Source organism: Oncorhynchus nerka, linkage group LG24 (assembly GCF_034236695.1).
Source record: "Oncorhynchus nerka isolate Pitt River linkage group LG24, Oner_Uvic_2.0, whole genome shotgun sequence".
NCBI classification, from domain to species: domain Eukaryota; kingdom Metazoa; phylum Chordata; class Actinopteri; order Salmoniformes; family Salmonidae; genus Oncorhynchus; species Oncorhynchus nerka.
In genome coordinates, this window is record NC_088419.1 from 18,068,765 (window position 1) to 18,090,560 (window position 21,796).

The following is a 21,796-nucleotide window of genomic DNA, read 5'->3' on the forward strand; positions in this document are numbered from 1 at the left end:
ATCGACATAACCTGAAAGGCTGCTCAGCAAGGAAGAAGCCACTGCTCCAAAACTGCCATAAAAAAGCCAGACTAAGGTTTGCCACTGCACATGGGGACAAAGATCGTTCATTTTGGAGAAATGCCCTCTGGTCTGATAAAACAAAAATAGAACTGTTTGGCCATAATGACCATCGTTATGTTTGGAGGAAAAGGGGAGGCTTGCAAGCCAAAGAACACCATGCCAACCGTGAAGCGGTTGGTGCAGGAGGGACTGGTGCACTTCACAAAGTAGATGGCATCATGAGGAACGAACATTATGTGGATATATTGAAGCAACATCTCAAGACATCAGTCAGGAAGTTAAAGCTTGGTCACAAATGGGTCTTCCAAATGGACAATTACCCCAAGCATACTTCCAAAGTTGTTGCAAAATGGCTTAAGGACAACAAAGTTAAGGTATTGGAGTGGCCATCACAAAGCCCTGACATTTAACCCAAGTTAAACAATTTTAAAGGCAACGCTACCAAATACTAATTGAGTGTATGTAAACTTCTGACCCACTGGGAATGTGATGAAAGAAACAAAAGCTGAAATAAATCATTCTCTCTACTATTATTCTGACATTTCACGTTCTTAAAATAAAGTGGTGATCCTAACTGACCTAAGACAGGGAATTTTTACTAGGATTAAATGTCAGGACTTGTGAAAAACTGAGTTTAAAGTATTTGGCTAAGGTGTATGTAAACTTCCGACTTCAACTGTATATACTGTATTCTAGTCAAGGCTCATCTTATATAACTACTGCTGTACACACCTTTTTCTATTCATACACTGTCCATACTGTCTATATACAACATTATACATACATATGTGTGTGTATGTATACATATACAGTATGTCACAAATGTGAGTACACCCCTCACATTTAAAAAGAAATATTTAAGTATATCTTTTCATGTGACAACACCGAAGAAATGACAATTTGCTACAATGTAAAGTAGTGAGTGTACAGCTTGTATAACAGGGTACATTTGCTGTCCCCTCAATAACTCAACACACAGCCATTAATGTCTAAACCGCTGGCAACAAAAGTGAGTACACCCCTAAGTGAAAATGTCCAAATTGAGCCCAATTAGCCATTTTCCCTCCCCGGTGTCATGTGACTCGTTAGTGTTACAAGGTCTCAGGTGTGAATGGGGAGCAGGTGTGTTAAATTTGGTGTCATCGCTCTCACACACCCTCATACTGACTGGTCACTGGAAGTTCACCATGGCACCTCATGGCAAAGAACTCTCTGAGGATCTGAATTGTTGCTCTACATAAAGATGGCCTGGGCTATAAGAAGATTGCCAAGACCCTGAAACTGAGCTGCAGCACGGTGGCCAAGACCATACAGCGGTTTAACTGGACAGGTTCCACTCAGAACAGGCCTCGCCATGGTCGACCAAAGAAGTTGAGTGCACCTGCTCAGCGTCATATCCAGAGGTTGTCTTTGGGAAATAGACGTATGAGTGCTGCCAGCATTGCCGCAGAGGTTGAAGGGGTGGGGGTCAGCCTGTCAGTGCTCAGACCATACGCCGTGCACTGCATCAAATTGGTCTGCATGGCTGTCGTCCCAGAAGAAAGCCTCTTCTAAAGATGATGCACCAGAAAGTCTGCAAACAGTTTGCTGAAGACAAGCAAACTAAGGACATGGATTTTTTATTTTATTTTTATTTTACCTTTATTTAACTAGGCAAGTCAGTTAAGAACAAATTCTTATTTTCAATGACGGCCTAGGAACAGTGGGTTAACTGCCTGTTCAGGGGCAGAACGACAGATTTGTACCTTGTCCGCTCTGGGATTTGAACTTGCAACCTTTCGGTTACTAGTGCTAACTAGTAGTATTCCAACATGATAACGACCCCAAACACACCTTCAAGACCACCACTGCCTTGCTAAAGAAGCTGAGGGTAAAGGTGATGGACTGGCCAAGCATGTCTCCAGACCTAAACCCTATTGAGCATCTGTGGGGCATCCTCAAATGGAAGGTGGAGGAGTGCAAGGTCTCTAACATCCACCAGCTCCGTGATGTCGTCATGGAGGAGTGGAAGAGGACTCCAGTGGCAACCTGTGAAGCTCTGGTGAACTCCATGCCCAAGAGGGTTAAGGCAGTGCTGGAAAATGATGGTGGCCACACAAAATATTTACCTTCACCTAGGGGTGTACTCACTTTTGTTGCCAGCGGTTTAGACATTAATGGATGTGTGTTGAGTTATTTTGAGGGGACAGCAAATATACACTGTTATACAAGCGGTACACTCACTACTTCACATTGTAGCAAAGTGTAATTTCTTCAGTGTTGTCACATGAAAAGATATAGTCAAATATTTACAGCAGGAAAAATAGAAGGAGACAATCATTTGTGCCAGGTGTGATATCCCTCCTAAATAGCTCAGGCCAATGTTCCCGTTGACTTCATAAGGCCAGCAGGCTAGTCTTTTCTTCTTTTTTATTTCATGTTTTACTTCTTATTTCTTACTATTATTATTTTTATTGGTGCGTAGCTGTTATGAAAGTTGTATTGTCAATTTTGTTTTGTATTTAAACGCCACTTTAAATGTGTACATAACACTGCAACAAAATTTCCCCATGGGGACAATAAAGCCAGTAAGTAAAATGTGTACTCCCTTTTGTGATATACTGTGTGTATATATATATATATACACAACATAAAACCAAATCTAATTTTATTTGTCACATGCACTGAATACAGGTGTAGACCTTACAGTGAAATGCTTACTTACAAGTTCTTAACCAACAATGCAGTTTAAAGAAAATAGCTACCTAAAAAAAAGTAAGAGATAAGAAAAACAAACAATTAAAGAGCAGCAGTAAATAACAATAGCGGGGCTATATACAGTGGGGCACTGTATGTGCGAGGCGCAACGGTGTAGAGGTAATTGAGGTAATTATGTACATGCAGGTAGGGTTATTAAAGTGGCTATGCATAGATAATAACAGAGTATTAGCAGCATAAGGGGGTGCAAATGGTCTGTGTAGCCATTTGATTAGCGGTAACAGCCTCCACTCTTCTGGGAAGTCTTTCCACGAGATGTTGGAACATCAGGGACTTGCTTCCATTCAGCCACGAGCATTAGTGAGGTCGGATACTTATGTTGGGCGATTAGGCCTGGCTCGCAGTTGGCGTTCCAATTCCCATAGGTGTTCGATGGGGTTGTGAGGTCAGGGCTCTGTGCGGGCCTGTCAGATTCGTCCACACCAATCTTGCAAAACATTTCTGTATGGACCTCGCTTTGTGCGAAGGGGCAATGTCATGATGAAACAGGAAAGGCCCTTCCCCAAACAGTTGCTACAAAGTTGGAAACACAGAATCTGCTCTTCAATAAGGCCATTCTACTGCCAATGTTTGTCTATGGAGATCGCATGGCTGTGTGCTCGATTTTATACACCTGTCAGGAACGGGTATGGCTGAAATAGCCGAATCCACTAATTTGAATGGGTGTCCACATACTTTTGTATATATAGCTTATATATTCTGGACTACTAACATTGTTTGTTCTAATATTTCTTAATTTCTTTATTTACATTTCAGGGGATCTGTGTGTATTTTTTGTATTGTTAGGTATTACTGCAGTGTTGGAGCTAGAAACAGAAGCATTTCACTGAACTGTAATAACATCTCCGAAATATGTGTACGTGACCAATAACTTTTAATTTGATTTCAACCATGTTTCCACCACATTGAAGATATTCGATAAGAACACACACACACACACACAAGTGCTATAGTTGCTACAAAAACTGTCTAAAGTGGTGCCATTTGGAGTATGCATCCAATATGGCACACTATTCCCTGTATAGTGGACTACATAGGGTTTAGGTAAAAGGTAGGGCCCTTTATAGGGAATAGGGTGCCATTTGGGACACAAAGTGAGTGTGGCCGTTTGCTGGGGGCCAGACAAAATGTTACCTGCAGTCGGGTTGGTTGTCCCTGAGTAAGCACCCTCACTCGCTGGTTGCCGTACTGTGGTCGACCCCGGCGGCTTTTCCTAGCTGTTTTTGTCATGCTCCTGCTCAGGAACCAGGCCCTCTCCAGGCACTTCATAATTAACTGGAATGTCAACACCAGATGAACTAGGTTTAAATAATTGCTTCTTTTGTCATGATCATTATCGTTGTATTTTTATTTTCCGCTGCTCCTCCTCTCCATCTTCGTATCCTACCCTCCACCTCACCCTCCCTTCTTTCTCTCCATCCCCTCCTCCTCTCCCTCCCTTCTTCCTCTCCTCCTCCTCTCCACCCCTCCTTCCCTCCACCTCACCCTCCCTTCTTTCTCTCCATCCCCTCCTCCTCTCCCTCCCTTCTTCCTCTCCTCCTCCTCTCCACCCCTCCTTCCCTCCACCTCTCCCTCCCTTCTTCCTCTCCATCCCCTCTTCCTCTCCCTACCTTCTTCCTCTCCTCCTCCTCTCCACCCCTCCTTCCCTCCACCTCTCCCTCCCCTCCACCTCTCCATCCCCTCCTCCTCTCCCTACCTTCTTCTTCTTCTCATCCTCCTCTCCACCCCCTCTTCCCCTCCCCTCCACCTCTCCCTCCCTTCCTCCTCTCCTCTCCATCCCCTCCTCCTCTCCCTCCCTTCTTCCTCTCCACCCCTCCTCCCCTCCACCTCTCCCTCCCCTCCACCTCTCCTCTCCACCCCCTCTTCCCCTCCCCTCCACCTCTCCCTCCCTTCCTCCTCTCCTCTCAACCCCCTTTCCCTCCCCTCCACCTCTCCCTCCACCCCTCCTCTCCTCTCCATCCCCTCCTCCTCTCCCTACCTTCTTCTTCTCATCCTCCTCTCCACCCCCTCTTCCCCTCCCCTCCACCTCTCCCTCCCTTCCTCCTCTCCATCCCCTCCTCCTCTCCCTCCCTTCCTCCTCTCCATCCCCTCCTCCTCTCCACCCCTCTTCCCCTCCCCTCCACCTCTCCCTCCCTTCCTCCTCTCCATCCCCGCCTCCTCTCCCTACCTTCTTCCTCTCCTCCTCCTCTCCACCCCCTACTTCCCTCCCCTCTACCTTTCCCTCCCTTCCACCTCTCCCTCCCTTCCTCCTCTCCATCCCCTCCTCCTCTCCCTACCTTCTTCCTCTCCTCCTCCACCTCCTCTCCCTCGCCTCCTGTCCAACACCTTTACCTCCCCTCTTCCAACCAACCTCCCACCATTGTCTTATTTGCTCACAATTTATGACATCCGATACTTACCTTGTGTGTCTTTCTGAAGAGGCTTGCCGGAATCTTCAATATCAAGTACCTGGAAGCAATTTGTGAGTAAGCCCATGACAGCTTTCTAATTAATTAGTTTAGCTTCAAATGAATTCATGGAGGTGCACAGTAAAATCGGACATATGAAAGATACCAGTATGAGGGAGGGAGATATTTTATCAACCCATAGTCTCCTCCTGCTGATATACCATAAATTAATTGTTTTTTATAAACTCTGTTGTTTGAGCCTTGAATGCTGATTGACTGACAGCCATGGTATATCAGACCATATACCACTGGTATGACAAAACATGTATTTTGTCTGCTCTAATTACGTTGGTAACCAGTTTATGATAGCAATAAGGCAACTCAGGTGTTTGTGAGGGCTGCGTGAGGGCTGCGTTGTGTTGTGCCTAAGAACAGATGTTAGCCGTGGTAAATTGGCCATATACCACACCCCCTCGGGCCTTATTGCTTAAATAAATACAGTACAGAATGTAGAGAGTAATACGCTGCTTACAGGAGCATTAAGAACACAAAGAAGGAAGAAAGTCTGGCAGACCCTACAGAATACAACATAATACAACATACACACATCAAAATTAGGAATAAAACACAGCCGTATTGAGGCTCCAGCTCCAACCTCTCATTATAAGAGGCGAATGGGTCCGGTATAGCAGGCCTCTTCGGACATGCCTTCAGGACATGCATGTAGGTGGACTGTGGTTGAAAGATCTGCAAACATTTAAAACACAGCACTAACCATCTTATGTTACCTCCTGCCCTTACCAGACATGTCAAGACTTGTAAGGTGGAAAGACACTGCACAAGAAGTTGATTAGGTTTGTAGTCAGCTATCAAAAGGCCTTTTCTGAAAGTGTCTCCTGTTTCATTTGTTCAAAGGGTAAAGGGTTTTTGAGTATTTTTCGGATTATTTACTTTTGTGATGCTTAGGAGGGAAACTCACAGCACAAGTTATTTTTGCTTGAGCAACCACTACTCTGTATAAGACTTACATGCTACGGTTTCCCAGCCATAAGTCCCTCTCTACTTTTAATCATGCCTTAAGAAACCAACACAAATAAATGTGATTTCATTCATCCGTATTGAGCTGGATAATCACCATGGCAATAGTGTTTGATAGATATGTTCATCGCTGGGCTTTGTCAGGCCCTTCTGGCTCACTGGCCGTATGCATGGCACATACAACTATTTATGTGTCCCAAATGGCACCCCATTCCCTACATAGTTCACTACTTTTGTCCAGGCTCTGGTTACTATATAGGGAATAGGGTGCCATTTGGGACAAACACTATGACACCGAGCCGGCTACAGGAATCAATAGTCTGAAAAGGGCAGGCACACACACACGAATCTATGTCCACTACGACAGTCCCGCATGTTGAGTCTGTCCCAAATGGCACCCTATTCCCTATGTAGCGCACTACTTTTGACCAGGGCCCATAGGGAAAGGGGTGACATTTGGGACGCACCCCTTATGTGCCTTCACCATACAGAGTGTCACTAAAAAAGTTCCCTGCAGGCAGAACAATCCATCAACGGAGGGCCTGGTCTTCAGACTAAACACACTCTCATTATAGCAGGTCAGCACCCCCCGGGAGCTCCTGAATACATATTTACTATTACAAGACAAAGGGGTAAACAAATGTGGCTACGGGGAAACACATAGATAAACAGTGCTGTTGTCAGTGGGTGCCCCGGCCATGCCTAGTTTGAACACCTCCTTGTTGAGTCTCAGACACAACAACAGGTTACAAGACATCATCAAGTAGTCTGCTCTGAGCTCACACATTTACATTACTCAGAGCAACTTACAGGAGCAATTAAGTTAAGTGCCTTGCTCAATGGCACTTCAATAGATTTGTTCACCTAGTTGGCTCGGGGATTCAAACCAGCAACCTTTCGGTTACTGTTCCAACCGTTAGGCTACCTGCCACCTCTGCCCCACTTGTGTGGGTAGACTGTGAGCAATATGCATCCCCTGAGTTTTCTCTGTGTATTTCACACGGAGCAGGTGGGATGTGAAGGAATGACTACATACAATTCACTAAATATCCATCTATGTTAGACTAACTCTAATACAAGATCAGTCTGCTGCCTGATGGTGGTGAAACAGGTTCCATTCATCACACCTTGATAGGCTCTTTAGCTGAAACACAGGTCAAATGAATCCACAGCAAAGAGAGATGAGTGTGTGAATGTATTTTTTATTTGTGTGGAATAGGTTACATTAACAGACAGTAGGCCTATCTGACTTCACTTCGGGTGATTGTAATTCAGACCAATACACAGGAAGCTGCTAGTTGATGCTAATAAGATGCCCCCTGCCACCCTCTTCTATACACACACGCAAAGGTAGGAGGAGAGAACATGGGAGAGCAGATTTTACAGCCCCTCTGCTGTGCTGTTTGCATGTGTCTGCTTGTGACAAACACTCTAAAGTGTTAAGTAGACTCTGTTTGCATTCATGACAAGACCCTCCAGTTTTTAATGGTCTGCGAAGTGTCAGACCTGGGATGTGTCCCAAATAGTACACATGTTCCCTATGTCGTGCACTATTTTTGACCAGAGCCTATTTGGTCCTGGTCAAAAGTAGAGTACGACATAGGGAATAGGGTACCGTTTGGGACATACACTTGGAGAATGTGGTGGAGACAACAGCAGGTCAGCTTCATTACAGTATGTATGGCTTTGTGACACTCTCAGCACTAATCCTGATGACAGAGTGTTCTAGTCTACAACCTCCACACTTCCTGTAACTGATTGTTGTCGGGCTATAATCTCAGCTGTCTCATACATAGCCTACAGAATTATTGCCCTACTGCCTTGCAAATAGCTAAAAGCTGCAAACAACATATTGCCTCTAACGCAATCTGTTTTGAGGACCATTAGCAACAAGCACAATGCTAAGCTATTCAAAACAAATTAACTAGATAATGTGAACAGAGCTAAATATATATGTTTATTTTAAAGATGCTGTTGCTACTTTTTCATTTGATTCATGAAATGTACTAAAACTGCAGTAAACTGCAGTGAACTGTAATAACTGACATTTCAGTAGTCTGGATGCTTTTCATTGACTCAAATGAACACCTCAGACTCAGAACGACTTCTTCAGTGAGATGAAGAGACTCCCCAGTAAGGAGTAATGGGATGCTGTTGTTTCACAGCATGGCTACAGCAGGGCCCTGGTCAAAATAAGTGCACTATAAAGGAAACAGGGTCCCATTTGGTATGCATCCACTATCTCCACAGCCACTTCAGCCACCTAGCGCTCATCCACCACACACCAGTCACTCACAATCCAGGGAGAACAGCTTGCTTATACAGCTTTGCTTCCAAAACAACGGTGATAAAGCAATCCCCAACTGCTTGTCTCCATACCCACACAAGAGATCTTCTGTTAACAGCCCTAATGGTCACCATTAGCTCCCCTCTTCCTCTAGGTGACTTGCCTTTGTGAGCACAGAAGGTGAAGGAAAGCAAATGGAGTACACCTGTCTGGAGGCTATTCAGAAGAAATCCATCCCAGGATCTTCAATATCAGATAGGCCCCACAGTCAGAGCTCTGGTATTGATCCTCTGCTTTCAGTCTTACAGATAAGCACTGTGGAGAGAGATGAAAACATTCACATATAGAATCCTTTGCCTTTTCAGTCTTCACTTGTGTTTTATGCTATCTTGATATTAAAAAAGCTCTTAATCTAACAAAGCACAGGATATCATTGATGCTACTTGAGAAAGCTGTGTTTTTTTGCACCAGGTGTTGTTGTTGTTTTGTTGTTGTTGTTTTGTTACACTACATTAATCCAATGGGATGATAGCTTTTTGCATGTCTCATGCCACATATCTAACTTGGCTGTTGCTAACAAGCACTAAAGGGCTGATGAAAGCAGAGAAGGCTATAAACACAAATATGATGCAACACTTCAGCTAGCAACAGCAGTCATTCTTTCAGACAGGTATGACTAAATTAGATAGACAATTATTTAGGGTTCTGCTATATACGCCACACATACACACACACCTATTGCAAAATTGTCAAACTGGACAATATGTCACTATGTGTGTGTGAGCCATATGTAACCAGCCTAATCTGATGAGAACACTGGGGCCTGAGTTGTCTGTTTTGGTAACGCGTAACGCATTTGAAGCTGGGTCCTGCCACACTACTCGGTGTACTTCCTGAGGAAAATTAATGCTGGTGAGTGCTCTCCCCCCTCTATACCCCTTCCCCCTATCTCTCTCTCTGCATTTCTAATGTGCCATCACATGATATTGAATGGGGGGAAGGTAGAGTAGAAGAGTGGGTTTGCTGGAGTGCTGGTAAATGAATGCCCTCTAGGGGCCAAAAAGAGAGCTAGAAAAAGCCTTACAAGAGGGGAATCTGGCACCGGGCAAATAAGAGCTGATGCTGGGGTGGTCTTTAGAGAGAGGCTGTTTTGTTCCTTGACACAGCAATCTATGTGCCAGTCTTTGATAATGTCTCTCTCTTTGTGTGTGTGTGTGTGTGTGTGTGTGTGTGTGTGTGTGTGTGTGTGTGTGTGTGTGTGTGTGTGTGTGTGTGTGTGTGTGTGTGTGTGTGTGTGTGAATGCATTTGTGTTCAGGGATAAATGCACAGTTAGTACATAGAGATGTACCATAGGTTATATTTCTCTCACCAATACACTCACCTGGACTGTGTCTATCACTGAATGCATAAAAACTACAGTTGCCATCCTAGTGGGAAACTAACAAACAATAGAAATGAATGACGATCACACTTCTGTTTTGTTTTCAACACAATAGGGCTTCAATTCACATCATTATAAAACTAGAGTAATAGTCCTCAAATCACATAGTATTGGTCACATACACATATTTAACAGATGTTATTGCGGGTGTAGCGAAATGCTTGTGTTCCTAGTTCCAACAGTGCAGTAATATCTAACAATACACAACAATACACACAAATCTCAAAGTAAAAGAATGTAATAAAGAAATATGTTGTATACATCAGATGTCTGTTAAACAAAAGAAGAGTGAAATACACACCATAAACACTCTTATGGTTGCTGCCTAAATAATATATATTATTGAGGTCAGGTGCCACCATCAGTGTCTTATCCATATAGCAACCTGTTTGGCCAGAGATAACAAACAGTGGTGGAAAAAGTACCCAATAGTCATACTTGAGTAAAAGTCTAAAAGTATTTGGTTTTAAATATACATAACTATCAAAAGTAAATGTAATTGCTAAAATATACTTAAGTATCAAAAGTCAAATGATAAATAATACAAAAATCCTTAAATTAAGCAAACCAGATGGCACCATTTTCTTGTTGTTTTAATGTACGGATAGCCTGTGGCACACTCCAACACTAGTGGAGTCCGCCAGATCAGAGGCAGTAGGGATGACCAGGGATGTTCTCTTGATAAGTACGTAAATCTGACCATTTTCCTGTCTTGATAAGCATTCAAAATGTAACGAGTACTTTTGGGTGTTAGGGAAATGTATGGAGTAAACAAGTACACTATTTTCTTTGGGAATGTAGTGTAAAGGTAGTCAAAAATATAAATACTAAAGTACAAAAACCCTGAAAAACGACTTAAGTAGTACTTTAAAGTATTTTTACTTAAGTACTTTACACCACTGAAAACAATGCAATACAATAATACTGTTTTATGGACTGTCTAAAAACTGATGCACTTATTTTTTACTTTCCCAATGTAGTATCTTCCCATCTAATCCCTACCATCAGTGCATTCAATATTCCTGTCTCGCACACCCACTGAGGTATAAATCCAGACAGCATGAATAATTCCGCCCACATGCCCCCACCACCAATGAAATCTCGTGTGGCAGCAAAGGGTTAAAATAATGTCTGGCGGCCGCTGGGAGGAGTTAAGAGCCGTGATTGGGTACTAAAAAAATGACGTGACCGATATGAAAGCCCAAAGAACTAGTTAAGAGGGCAGTTGATAACTTTGAGAAAGAGTTGTTTGAATGAGCTAGAGGTGTAGAGTGACCAAAAACTAGTTAGCAAAAGCAAGGAGTTAGCAGAAAGTGACTGTGGGTATTTGAAACCCTGCAGTGCCTTTGAAACATACGACGGAAACATGGTGCAGCAAACAGAACACAGCGAGACGGAGAGTAGCATGTCCAGGGAAGCTACAGACACGGAGGAAAGCGAAATGATGGCGTGCAGCCCGGTACCACTGAAACCCGTGAAAGCCGACTGGTGCAAGACAGCAACCGGTCACATCAAGCGACCCATGAATGCATTTATGGTGTGGTCGAAAGTCGAGAGGAGAAAGATCATGGAGCAGTCTCCGGACATGCACAACGCGGAAATCTCCAAACGACTTGGAAAGCGGTGGAAATTGCTGAAGGACAGTGAAAAGATCCCGTTTATCAGGGAAGCCGAGAGGCTCCGGCTACAACACATGGCTGATTACCCCGACTACAAGTACCGACCCAAGAAGAAACCAAAGCTCGACAGTTTCACTAAACCAGCGGTGCAGTCACCGGAGAAGACCAGCCTCAAACATGTAAAAGCTCCCAGTAAGAAATTCACTAAATTGAAAACTACTAAGGTGGTGAAAACGAGACCATCTCACGACCCTCGCTACGACTATGTTTTCACCAGCTTTAAAACTACTAGCAAGTCCGTAAAAAGGGAATATACTGACGATGAGGATGACGAAGAGGACTACGAGGAGGAGCTGTCCTCTCGGATTAAAGTGGAGGAGGACGAGGAACCGATACCGTACAACATCGCCAAAGTGCCCGCGAGCCCCACTTTGAGCTCCACTGCGGAGACAGAGGGCGCGAGCATGTACGATGAGTCTCGGAATCCGAACACAGCTTCCAACAGACTGTTCTACAATTTCAAGAACATTACCAAGCAGAGCACAACTTGTCCTGCTTCACTCTCACCAGCATCTTCATTCAGGTCCGTGTCCAGCTCGTCCAGCTCCAGCGAAGACGCGGATGATTTACTGGTTGACTTCAGTTTAAATTTAGCGTCCTGTGCTCACGGAGCGGAGCTGGGGAACTCGAATTCAGGGAATCTCTCTCTTTCCTTTGTGGATAAGGACTTGGACTCTTTCAGTGAGGGCAGCCTCAGCTCTCACTTTGAATTCCCAGACTATTGCACCCCCGAGCTGAGCGAAATGATCGCAGGGGATTGGCTTGAGGCTAACTTTTCAGATTTGGTATTTACCTACTAGCTAACTAAGTACAGAAGGAGTCATCCTCTGGTAGTAGGTGGGACAGCGTTATGATCAGCCGGTTTCCTCCCCAGCGCTGTTATTACCATGGAGGGAAGGAGGGTGTCCTCCATGAACTGAACCAAGATTCGTTACAATGTGGTACCATTGCAAAAAAAAGTGACATTTCATGTCACCCTGACAGGGTTTTATGGATTTTCTTCGGGTCTGCAGTGAAACTGCTCAAATTAAAAGTGGACCACAAAGAGTAGAATCTGAACTATGCATTCCCATCCTACTTGTAACCACTTGGGTTCTGAAAGCAGGACTGGGCAGATGCAGGCTAAATCTGAGACACTGTTCATTCAGGATGTGTAACTTTTCAAAAGGTTTTATGTGATTTTTCTGTATTTCACAAAACTGTTTTTTTCTTATCAGTTCCGAATCCCTACTGGTATGGAAAAGTAGGCTAAACCCGCTGTAGAACACAGGTATGGCAGGAAGCAGCATTTTGATACATAACCAACATACCTCATCTTAAATATAAAAAAAAAAGGAAAATATTTTCAGGCATATTTTTGTACAGTTAAACTAAGGGAATGTTCTTACTGTGCTTTCAGTGAGTTTTTTTTCAGGCACTTCTAGTTCTACCCGGTTTCATTTTAGTTTAGCACACAAGGGTTAAACAATATACATTTGCATCTAAATGCCTTGCGTTTATTTTAAGCTATGTATGTACAGAACTAGATCAGATTTGGGGTGTTTCAAGGAGTTAAGTTGCAATTGGGGAATATAGACCTCATTGCTGGTACTAGATTCAAGATTGTATATGTTCTGTAAAATAGTAAAGTTAGGAGTTTATGTATATCGGTGTGAATGGGTCCCAGATAGCAGGTGTGAAACTGCATTTTCTTGCATTTTATCATCTTAATGGCACATATTGTTTTCTTCATTATTTTGTGCAATATAGGCTACTCTTAAATGGATCATCTGCGTTACGTGTCGTCATGCTGAAGGCTGTATCTTGACAAAACTAAATAAATCAGCTGGAACTGGTTCAACTGAATTTGCATATTTTGTTATGGGGACATAATTGACAAACACTATTGGAATTTTAGAGCTTACTTGAGCAAGTGTAGCTGCTGTAACGACAACTCTAGTTTCAATGATCTCAAATAGCATGTGATTGTAGTGTCTTCAGTAGTGTGAATAGGGCATTTTATTGTGAGACCTTCACATGCATGAGAAGTACACTGATATGACACCTTAGATGCAGTGATAGTTAAACTTCAGCAAACCAGGGCTCTACGCTGACCAATTATTACAAGGAGCATGTGTGCACCTAAAGTTAAAACATGTAGCCGCACACAAATCCATTTAGTCTATGACAAATTTGACGTAATGAAGCTGGAATCCTTAATTATTCTAGGCAATTTAGATATATTCCCATTTATGACTTTGCAGGGTGGTAAACGTGGCTCCTGAGAATATCCTTCAACTACATGAAGCCAAAGAAGTACACTATTCAGCGCCAAAGAGACTTAACTTGGTGAGTCAAAAATACTCTGGTCTCCACCTCCCCTCCTGATGTCAGCATGACCAACTGAGGTGGAGTGACGACACTGTGTGCAACCCAAATGGCACCCTATTCCCTATAGTACACTGCTTTTGACCAGAGCCCTACAGTGGAGGTGTCATAATACCCATAAAACCTAGTGGTCAAAAAGGGTAATGGTTCCAAACATTTTTTAGAATGGAGGATTTTAGAAATACTTAAGGGCTGTGTTTTGTGTAGGCTTACCCTGGCATGATGTTTTAATAACCATGTACATCTCAGACACAGTGACTTTAATCAATATATTTGGCTCCATTTACTCTCAGATTTGAAAATTGCTAATTAGTATCCAAGAAGAAATACAAATCTGCAAGCTACTGCACTTCATCTCTATCTGACACCTTTGCCAACAGGTATTGTGTCAATTTAAAACTGTCACAAGACAGTTCACAGAATTGTCCATTTAAAGAAATGTAGCCAATTTATGAATTACCACATTTCGCTAAAAGATGGTTAATCCAGAGATTCTTACCTTTGCTTCGATTCGGCAGTCTCGTCCAGATCATCCTGGCATTTGTAGTTCTTTATGATAGCCACATTAGCAGCTAATTAGCGTTTCATTTTGGGGGGTAAATACAGGCGAATATATTGATTAAAAGTCACCTTGTCCTAAAGAGATTTACATGGTATCAAAACGAAACACCAGGGTAAGCCTACACAAAACAGCCCTTATTTTAAATGTTTCTAAAACTCCCCTATGGGAAAAATGTATGGTAGCTTTTATGGGTATTATGACTCATAATGTGGTACGCTTTGGGGAGTAGAGTATGCAATATGGTGCCATTTTAAGAATGATGACACTTCTTCACTGGTGATAGCTCTCTGTCACATTTGGTAGCAAAGCTCACTTCAAAACATTAGATAATCTAGGCCTAGCTTTCACTCTGTTTTACCATTAATGCCATACCATTATCACTTGTTTCGAGCCGGATAGCCGATAACCTACAATTTGTATCCATACAGCCATTTAAATGTACTTTACATTTACTTTACCATGATTATAGACACAATTCAATCCTCACAGAGCCCCAAAATCCCAAAAGCTGCATATTTCTAGATGCAATTAGTGTGTGTATGGGGTGTGTTAGTGTGTGTATGTAGTACTTGCCATATTTTGGTGGCATCTTCACACTGGATGCATCCCAATTGGCTCCCTATATAGGGCACTACTTTTGACCAGAACCTTATAGCTTCTAAACACATTCAAGCCATGATAAGATAGTGTTGTCCAGTCCAACTCCATGGCTTTTGATGGATACGAAAACAGGTACTTTTTCATAGTAACACAAGACCGACTGCAGTAGTCAACACGTGGGAACCAGGCCACTCTCAAAAAGCATCCGGTATTCTCCTGCCTCTGCTCAGCTCCTTCCAAATTCTTATCCTCATCCTAGTACTTCAATATAAAACCAAAATGAGTTGTGTACTGTTTTGCTTATTGTGTCTAATTGCATCAACATTACCGTCCATCCACATAGCCATTGATATAGTAGGTCTGTCTGCCCTATGCCCTGAAATGATAGATATAAATGAACACCCACAAAAATGTTTGTAGCCGTTTGAAAGGCTATACTAAGTGTGTATGAAGGGATAGGACGTATTGACCCAGTCTAACATGAGGATATCCCATTTGAATGTACGGTATGTTCAGAGTCTACAGTATATGCATACAGTGCATTCGGAAAGTATTCAGACCCCTTGACTTTTCTCCCATTTTGTTACGTTACAACCTTCTAAAATTGATTAAATAGTTTTTTCCATTGGCATTCTACACACAATACCCCATAATGACAAAGTAAAAACAGGTTCTTAGACATTTCAGACCCTTCACTCTGTACTTTGTTGAAGCACCTTTGGCAGCGATTACAGCCTTGAGTCTTCTTGGGTATGACGCTACAAGCTTGGAACACCTGTATTTGGGGAGTTTCTCCCATTCTTCTCTGCATATCCTCTCAAGCTCTGTCAGGTTGGATGGGGAGTGTCGCTGCGCAGCTATTTTCAGGTATTTCCAGAGATGTTAGATCGGGTTCAAGTCCGGGCTCTGGCTGGGTCACTCAAGGATATTCGGAGACTTGTCCCGAAGCCACTTCTGCGTTGTCTTGGCTGTGTTCTTAGGGTCGTGGTCCTGTTGGAAGGTGAACCTTCACCCCAGTCTGAGTTTCTGAGCACTCTGGAGCAGGTTTTCATCATGGACCTCTCTATACTTTGCTCAGTTTATCTGTCCCTCGATCCTGACTAGTCTCCCAGTCCCTGCCACTGAAAAACATCCCGACAATATGATGCTGCCATCGCCATGCTTCACCGCATGGTGCCAGGTTTCCTCCAGACGTGACACTTGACATTCAGGCCAAAGAGTTCAATCTTGGTTTCATCAGACCAGAGAATATTTTTTCTCATGGTCTGAGAATCCTTTAGATGCCTTTTGGCAAACTCGAAGTGGGCTGTCATGCCTTTTACTGAGGAGTGGCTTCTGTCTGGCCACTCTACCATAAAGGCCTGATTGGTGGAGTGCTGCAAAGATGGTTGTCCTTCTCGAATGTTCTCCCATCTCCACAGAGGAACTCTGGAGCTCTGATCATCGGGTTCTTGGTCACCTCCCTGACCAAGGCCCTTCTCCCCCGATTGCTCAGTTTGGCCGGGCGGCCAGCTCTAGGAAGAGTCTAGGTGGTTCCAAACTTCTTTCAGTTAATAATGGACGCCACTGTGTTCTTGGGGACCTTCAATGCTGCAGAAATGTGTCTGTACCCTTCCCCAGATCTTTGCCTCAACACAATCCTGTCCCGGAGGTACATACGGACAATTCCTTCAACCTCGTGGCTTGCTTTTTGCTCTGACATGCACTGTCAACTGTGGGACCTTATTTAGAAAGGTTTGTGCCTTTCCAAATCATGTCCAATCAATTGAATTTACCACAGGTGGGCTCCAATCAAGTTGTATAAACATCTCAAGGATGATTAATGGAAACAGGATGCACCTGAGTCCAATTTCGAGTTTCACAGCAAAGGGTCTGAATACTTATGTAAATACGTTGTTTTTAACTAAAATTATTAGCAAACATGTCTAAACTTGTTTTCACATTGTCATTATGGGGTATTTTTTGTGTTTAGATTACAGATTTATATTTATTTAATAAATTTTAGAACAAGGCTGTAACGGAGCAAAATTAGGTCAAGGGGTCTGAATACTTTTCGAAGGCACTGTATATGTGTATCAGCTCTAGCCTACCACACAATATGTGTTATTGTATGCCTCCTAAATTGAACCCTATTCTCTATATAGTACACTACTTTTGACCAAGGCCTCTGGTGAGAATATAATCATTGATGGGAAAAAGAGTGAATAGCCATTTGGGAGTCATACTTTATATGTGCATTTGAATGTGTCAGCTGTAGCACTACCACACAAGATGTGTGTGTGTGTGTGTTAATTCCTTTGGGTCAGAGTCCTTTGTGCTGCTTCTCTTATTGACATAAGATGTTCTTCCTGTTGGAGAAAAATTGCTGGCGAGGAGAGAGCAGATCTAGTAACCCACAGAACTTCAAGAAAGAACGGCCTGAAATCATTAGCAAACACCGCACACAGATGAAGCTCAAGGCTCTTACTCTCCTAATGTTGTTTAGAAAATCTACGCTTGACTTGATTTTTATTTAGTGGAGAGAGGCTAGAGAGGGCTTGTTCAGCCTTGTTGTAAATGTATTACATTGTGGACTAATTGTTGTTTATGTGATGTATTTATTTGCAATTTTACAGCTGTCCTTCCTGCTCCTGCAACACTTAGTTCTGCCCCCGTCCCATATGGGTTGTGTACCAAATGACACCCTATTCCCTATTTAGTGCACTAGTTTTGACCAGGGTTCTATAGGGGAATATGGTGCCATTTGGGACATAGACATGGACTGTGATTTGTCCCACACACACCAGCAGAACACAATGATATGGAAATAATTTGTTTCTTGTGGTGTGGCTGTGGCCGCGTGCATCTTCAGAACAAATGGAACAGAATATAGTCTCATGGATCAGATAAAGAGTTTATCTATTTAATCTATTATGATCTGTACTATGTTAATAATCCTAATCGGTGAGGCCAGAGATGGGCAACTTTGATGGGGGTGGAGGCCACAGAAAATCTGAATTCATGATGAGGAGCCGCAGTTACTCCCCCTCCTTAATTTTGTGCAATTCTACACATTTTGCCATGGGGTGTAGAGCAAATGTTGCTGCTGTTTTAAAGCTAGTTTGCGGCAATTTTACACATTTTTACCATGGGACAGAGAGAATATGAGGTAATTTTATAACTAATTTCATGCAAATTTGTATGTTTTCGTGTTAATTTCGTGCAATTCTACTCATTTTGCCATGGGACGGAGAGAAAAAGGAGCAGTTTTCATTTTGCCATAGGGTGGAGAGAAATGTTAGCAGTTTTTAATATTATATCTGAGTTGACTAACAAAGTAATGGGGGCCCCCTGGGCTCTAAATTCGACCTTGATTACTACAAATTTAGATAGCTGGTGACTAGACTAATTTACTCATCTAAAAATTGTTAGCTGCCATGGGCTAATTGAGTAACTTATGACATAACAAGAGAAAAACTGTTGATGCACAACCACATTTCTAAATTGTACCTTGTGTATTCCACTACTCTACCTCGCAACAGTAAGTTGAGACCCTAACTGAATTTTATTATTTATAATTTTGTTATTTTTTGGGAAATTTATCCGCATGCCAGTTCCCCATCCCTGAGTTAGGTCTACCGGTGCTCTTCCAACCAATGTACAATGATGCCTGAATTTCAAACTAAACAAAATAATCCCTACATTTGATTGTGGAACCAGTCTCCCTGCCTGACCAGTGGTCCATACCGATTGTATAACAGCTTACCAGCCCAGGGTCGTATTCATTAGTGCATACCGTAGCAAAACATTTTGCAATGGAAAAGAATAATGTATGTTTGTTATTGGACAAGCTCAGGTAGTCCTTCCCTGTTTCAGTCTGTTTTCTTCCTTTTGGTCTAAATGAATATGACCAAGCTCACTCCTTCCTTTGCCGCATATGAGGAAAGTCACTATCTTGCCTGCCACCAAGATGCAAGGGTTTGATTATACAGTCCCTGTTCTTTTCATGGAGAGCAGCGCTGTATGTCACCATTCAGTGTACTCAAAGATCCCTTTTCTTCTTGTCCCATCTTTTGACTGCTGTAAATAAAGTTATATAATAAACTGTGTTGTGTTGCTTTACAATGTGCAATGCTTGTAATTGAGGAAGCTTGATGATATGATACTTTATCTCCTCCAACGGCATTATCTTTTCCGGGTAAGCAGCAAAAGAAGCAAAGACGAGTAGGCTAAACAGTAGATGATAAAACCTTTATTTTCTATTGTTATATAACACCTCCTTCCATGTGGCTAGAACCACTACCAAAGGGAATGTTATTTTGACTTGGCCAGTGAACTCCCCATTGAAATTCATTTCAAATCTAATACACGCCCAATTCTACTGTGTGCACACGGCAAGGCAACCATTGTAATTCTCATTATGTGGCTCCCCCTCTCACCATTCCTTAGGTTGCCCAGGTTACCCTGTCAGAGCGAGTGGCTCAACTACTCCCCAGTTGCATCAGCACTCAGTAGTGAGCCCCAAATGGCACCATATTCCATAGTGCACTACTTTTGACCAGGGCCTGGTCAAAAGTGGTGTACTATATAGGGAATAGGATGCCATTTGAGACACAAGCAGTGTTAGTCACTGGCTCTAATTTGAAAGTCGATCTGGTGCTGTGGCTCGCTGCATGATTAGCACAGGAAGCTGAGTGTGCTACAGGGGTTCATTGTGATGAATGCAAGACTCAGGCCTTCAGGGGGTTTAGTCTCTAAAAGAAGTGACCTCTGTCTCCAATCACACCAAGGTTACGTTCCAAATGGCACCCTATTCCCTTTATAGTGCACTACTTTTGACCAGGGTCCTCATTTATAAACTTTGCGTTTGTACAAAATATGCGTCAAAACATGTGTGCCAGTTTTCATGCAAAATTTGTCATTTCTAAAAACGAAACTTGAGAATGTGCTTATCCTCCCGCAAACTTTAGACTATGCGTACATACTGTTTCTAGTGGTTGATGTATTGCATTGCACGAAAGGAATTTCCAAGTAGTAGCCTTGTGACGACACTCTTATTCATACCAATAAAACAGGTAGCTAAATATATGATGACTCTTATTCATAACAATAAAACATGTAGCTAAATATATGATGACTCTTATTCATAACAATAAAACAGGTATCTAAATATATGATGACTCTTATTCATAACAATAAAACAGGTATCTAAATATATGATGACTCTTATTCATAACAATAAAACAGGTATCTAAATATATGATGACTCTTATTCATAACAATAAAACAGGTAGCTAAATATATGATGACTCTTATTCATAACAATAAAACAGGTATCTAAATATATGATGACTCTTATTCATAACAATAAAACAGGTAGCTAAATATATGATGACACTTATTCATAACAATAAAACAGGTAGCTAAATATATGATGACACTTATTCATATCAATAAACGGGTAGCTAAATATGATAAGATACAATCATTCATCATAAGAGCAGCTAAAATCAATTTATTTTATCTTTGCATTCTAAAATAATTAGAAATATGCATCTATTTCCTATATTTATTTAATTTCCGTGATCATTGCAAAATAAATTCCTCACCTTTTCTGACTGTGATGGTTTCATACTTGCGAATTATCCTATAGGCCTACAACAAGTTAGGATAGGCGACCGTTCATTCTATCTCTCATTTAACTGGACCGTCTTCCCAGAAGCTGAGTAAATAGATAAGCTATTTAAAGTATTTTTCTTTATGCGATCCGATCCAAAGCGCAGGTTATAAATATAATACATCATACATACAGTGCTTTCATGAAGTGTTCACAACCCTTGACCTTTTTCCACATTTTGTTTTGTTACAAAGTGGGATTCAACTGGATATAATTGTCCTTTTTTGACAACGATCAAAAATACTCTGTAAATACTCTGTAAATACTCTGTAAATACTCTGTAAAGTCAAAGTGGAAGAAAAATTATAACATTTGTAAAAAATATATAACTTGATTACATAAGTAGATGTCAATACATGTTTGAATCACCTTTGGCAGCAATTACAGCTGTTAGTATTTTTGTGCATGTCTCTAAGAGCTTTCCAGACCTGAATTGTGAAACATTTGCCCATTATTCTCAAAACAATTCTTAAAAGTCTGTCAAATTGGTTGTTGATCATTGCTAGACAACCGTTTTCAGGTTTTTACCAAAGATTTTCTAACAGATTTAAGTCGAAACTGTAACTCGGCCACTCAGGAACATTCACTGTCTTCTTGGTTAACAACTCCAGTGTAGAGTTGGTCTTGTGCTTTAGGTTATTGTCCTGCTGAAAGGTGAATTAATCTCCCAGTGTCTGTTGGAAAGCAGACCGAACCAAGTTTTTCTCTAGGAAAACTCCCCTGTCCTTAACGATTACACGGATACCCATAACATGATGCAGCCACCACTATGCTTGATATCATGGAAAGTGTTAGTGAGTAATGTGTTGTATTGGATTCGACCCAAACAGGATAAAAAGCTAATTGCTTTGCCACATTTTTGCTGTATTACTTTAGTGCCTTGTTGCAAACAGGATGCATGTTTTCTAATATTTGTATTCTGTCCAATTTGTAAGTCGCTCTGGATAAGAGCGTCTGC

The 21,796-nt window shown here is 42.0% G+C and overlaps 1 protein-coding gene across 1 annotated transcript; it reads left to right on the forward strand.

Moving 5' to 3' along the window:
- Nucleotides 1-11,163: 11,163 nt before the first annotated feature.
- Nucleotides 11,164-13,488, forward strand: LOC115107608 (transcription factor SOX-11-like). The gene has a single exon (XM_029631048.2). The coding sequence runs from the start codon at nt 11,341-11,343 to the stop codon at nt 12,451-12,453; it is 1,113 nt and encodes a 370-aa protein (XP_029486908.1). The 5' UTR covers nt 11,164-11,340; the 3' UTR covers nt 12,454-13,488.
- Nucleotides 13,489-21,796: the final 8,308 nt, after the last annotated feature.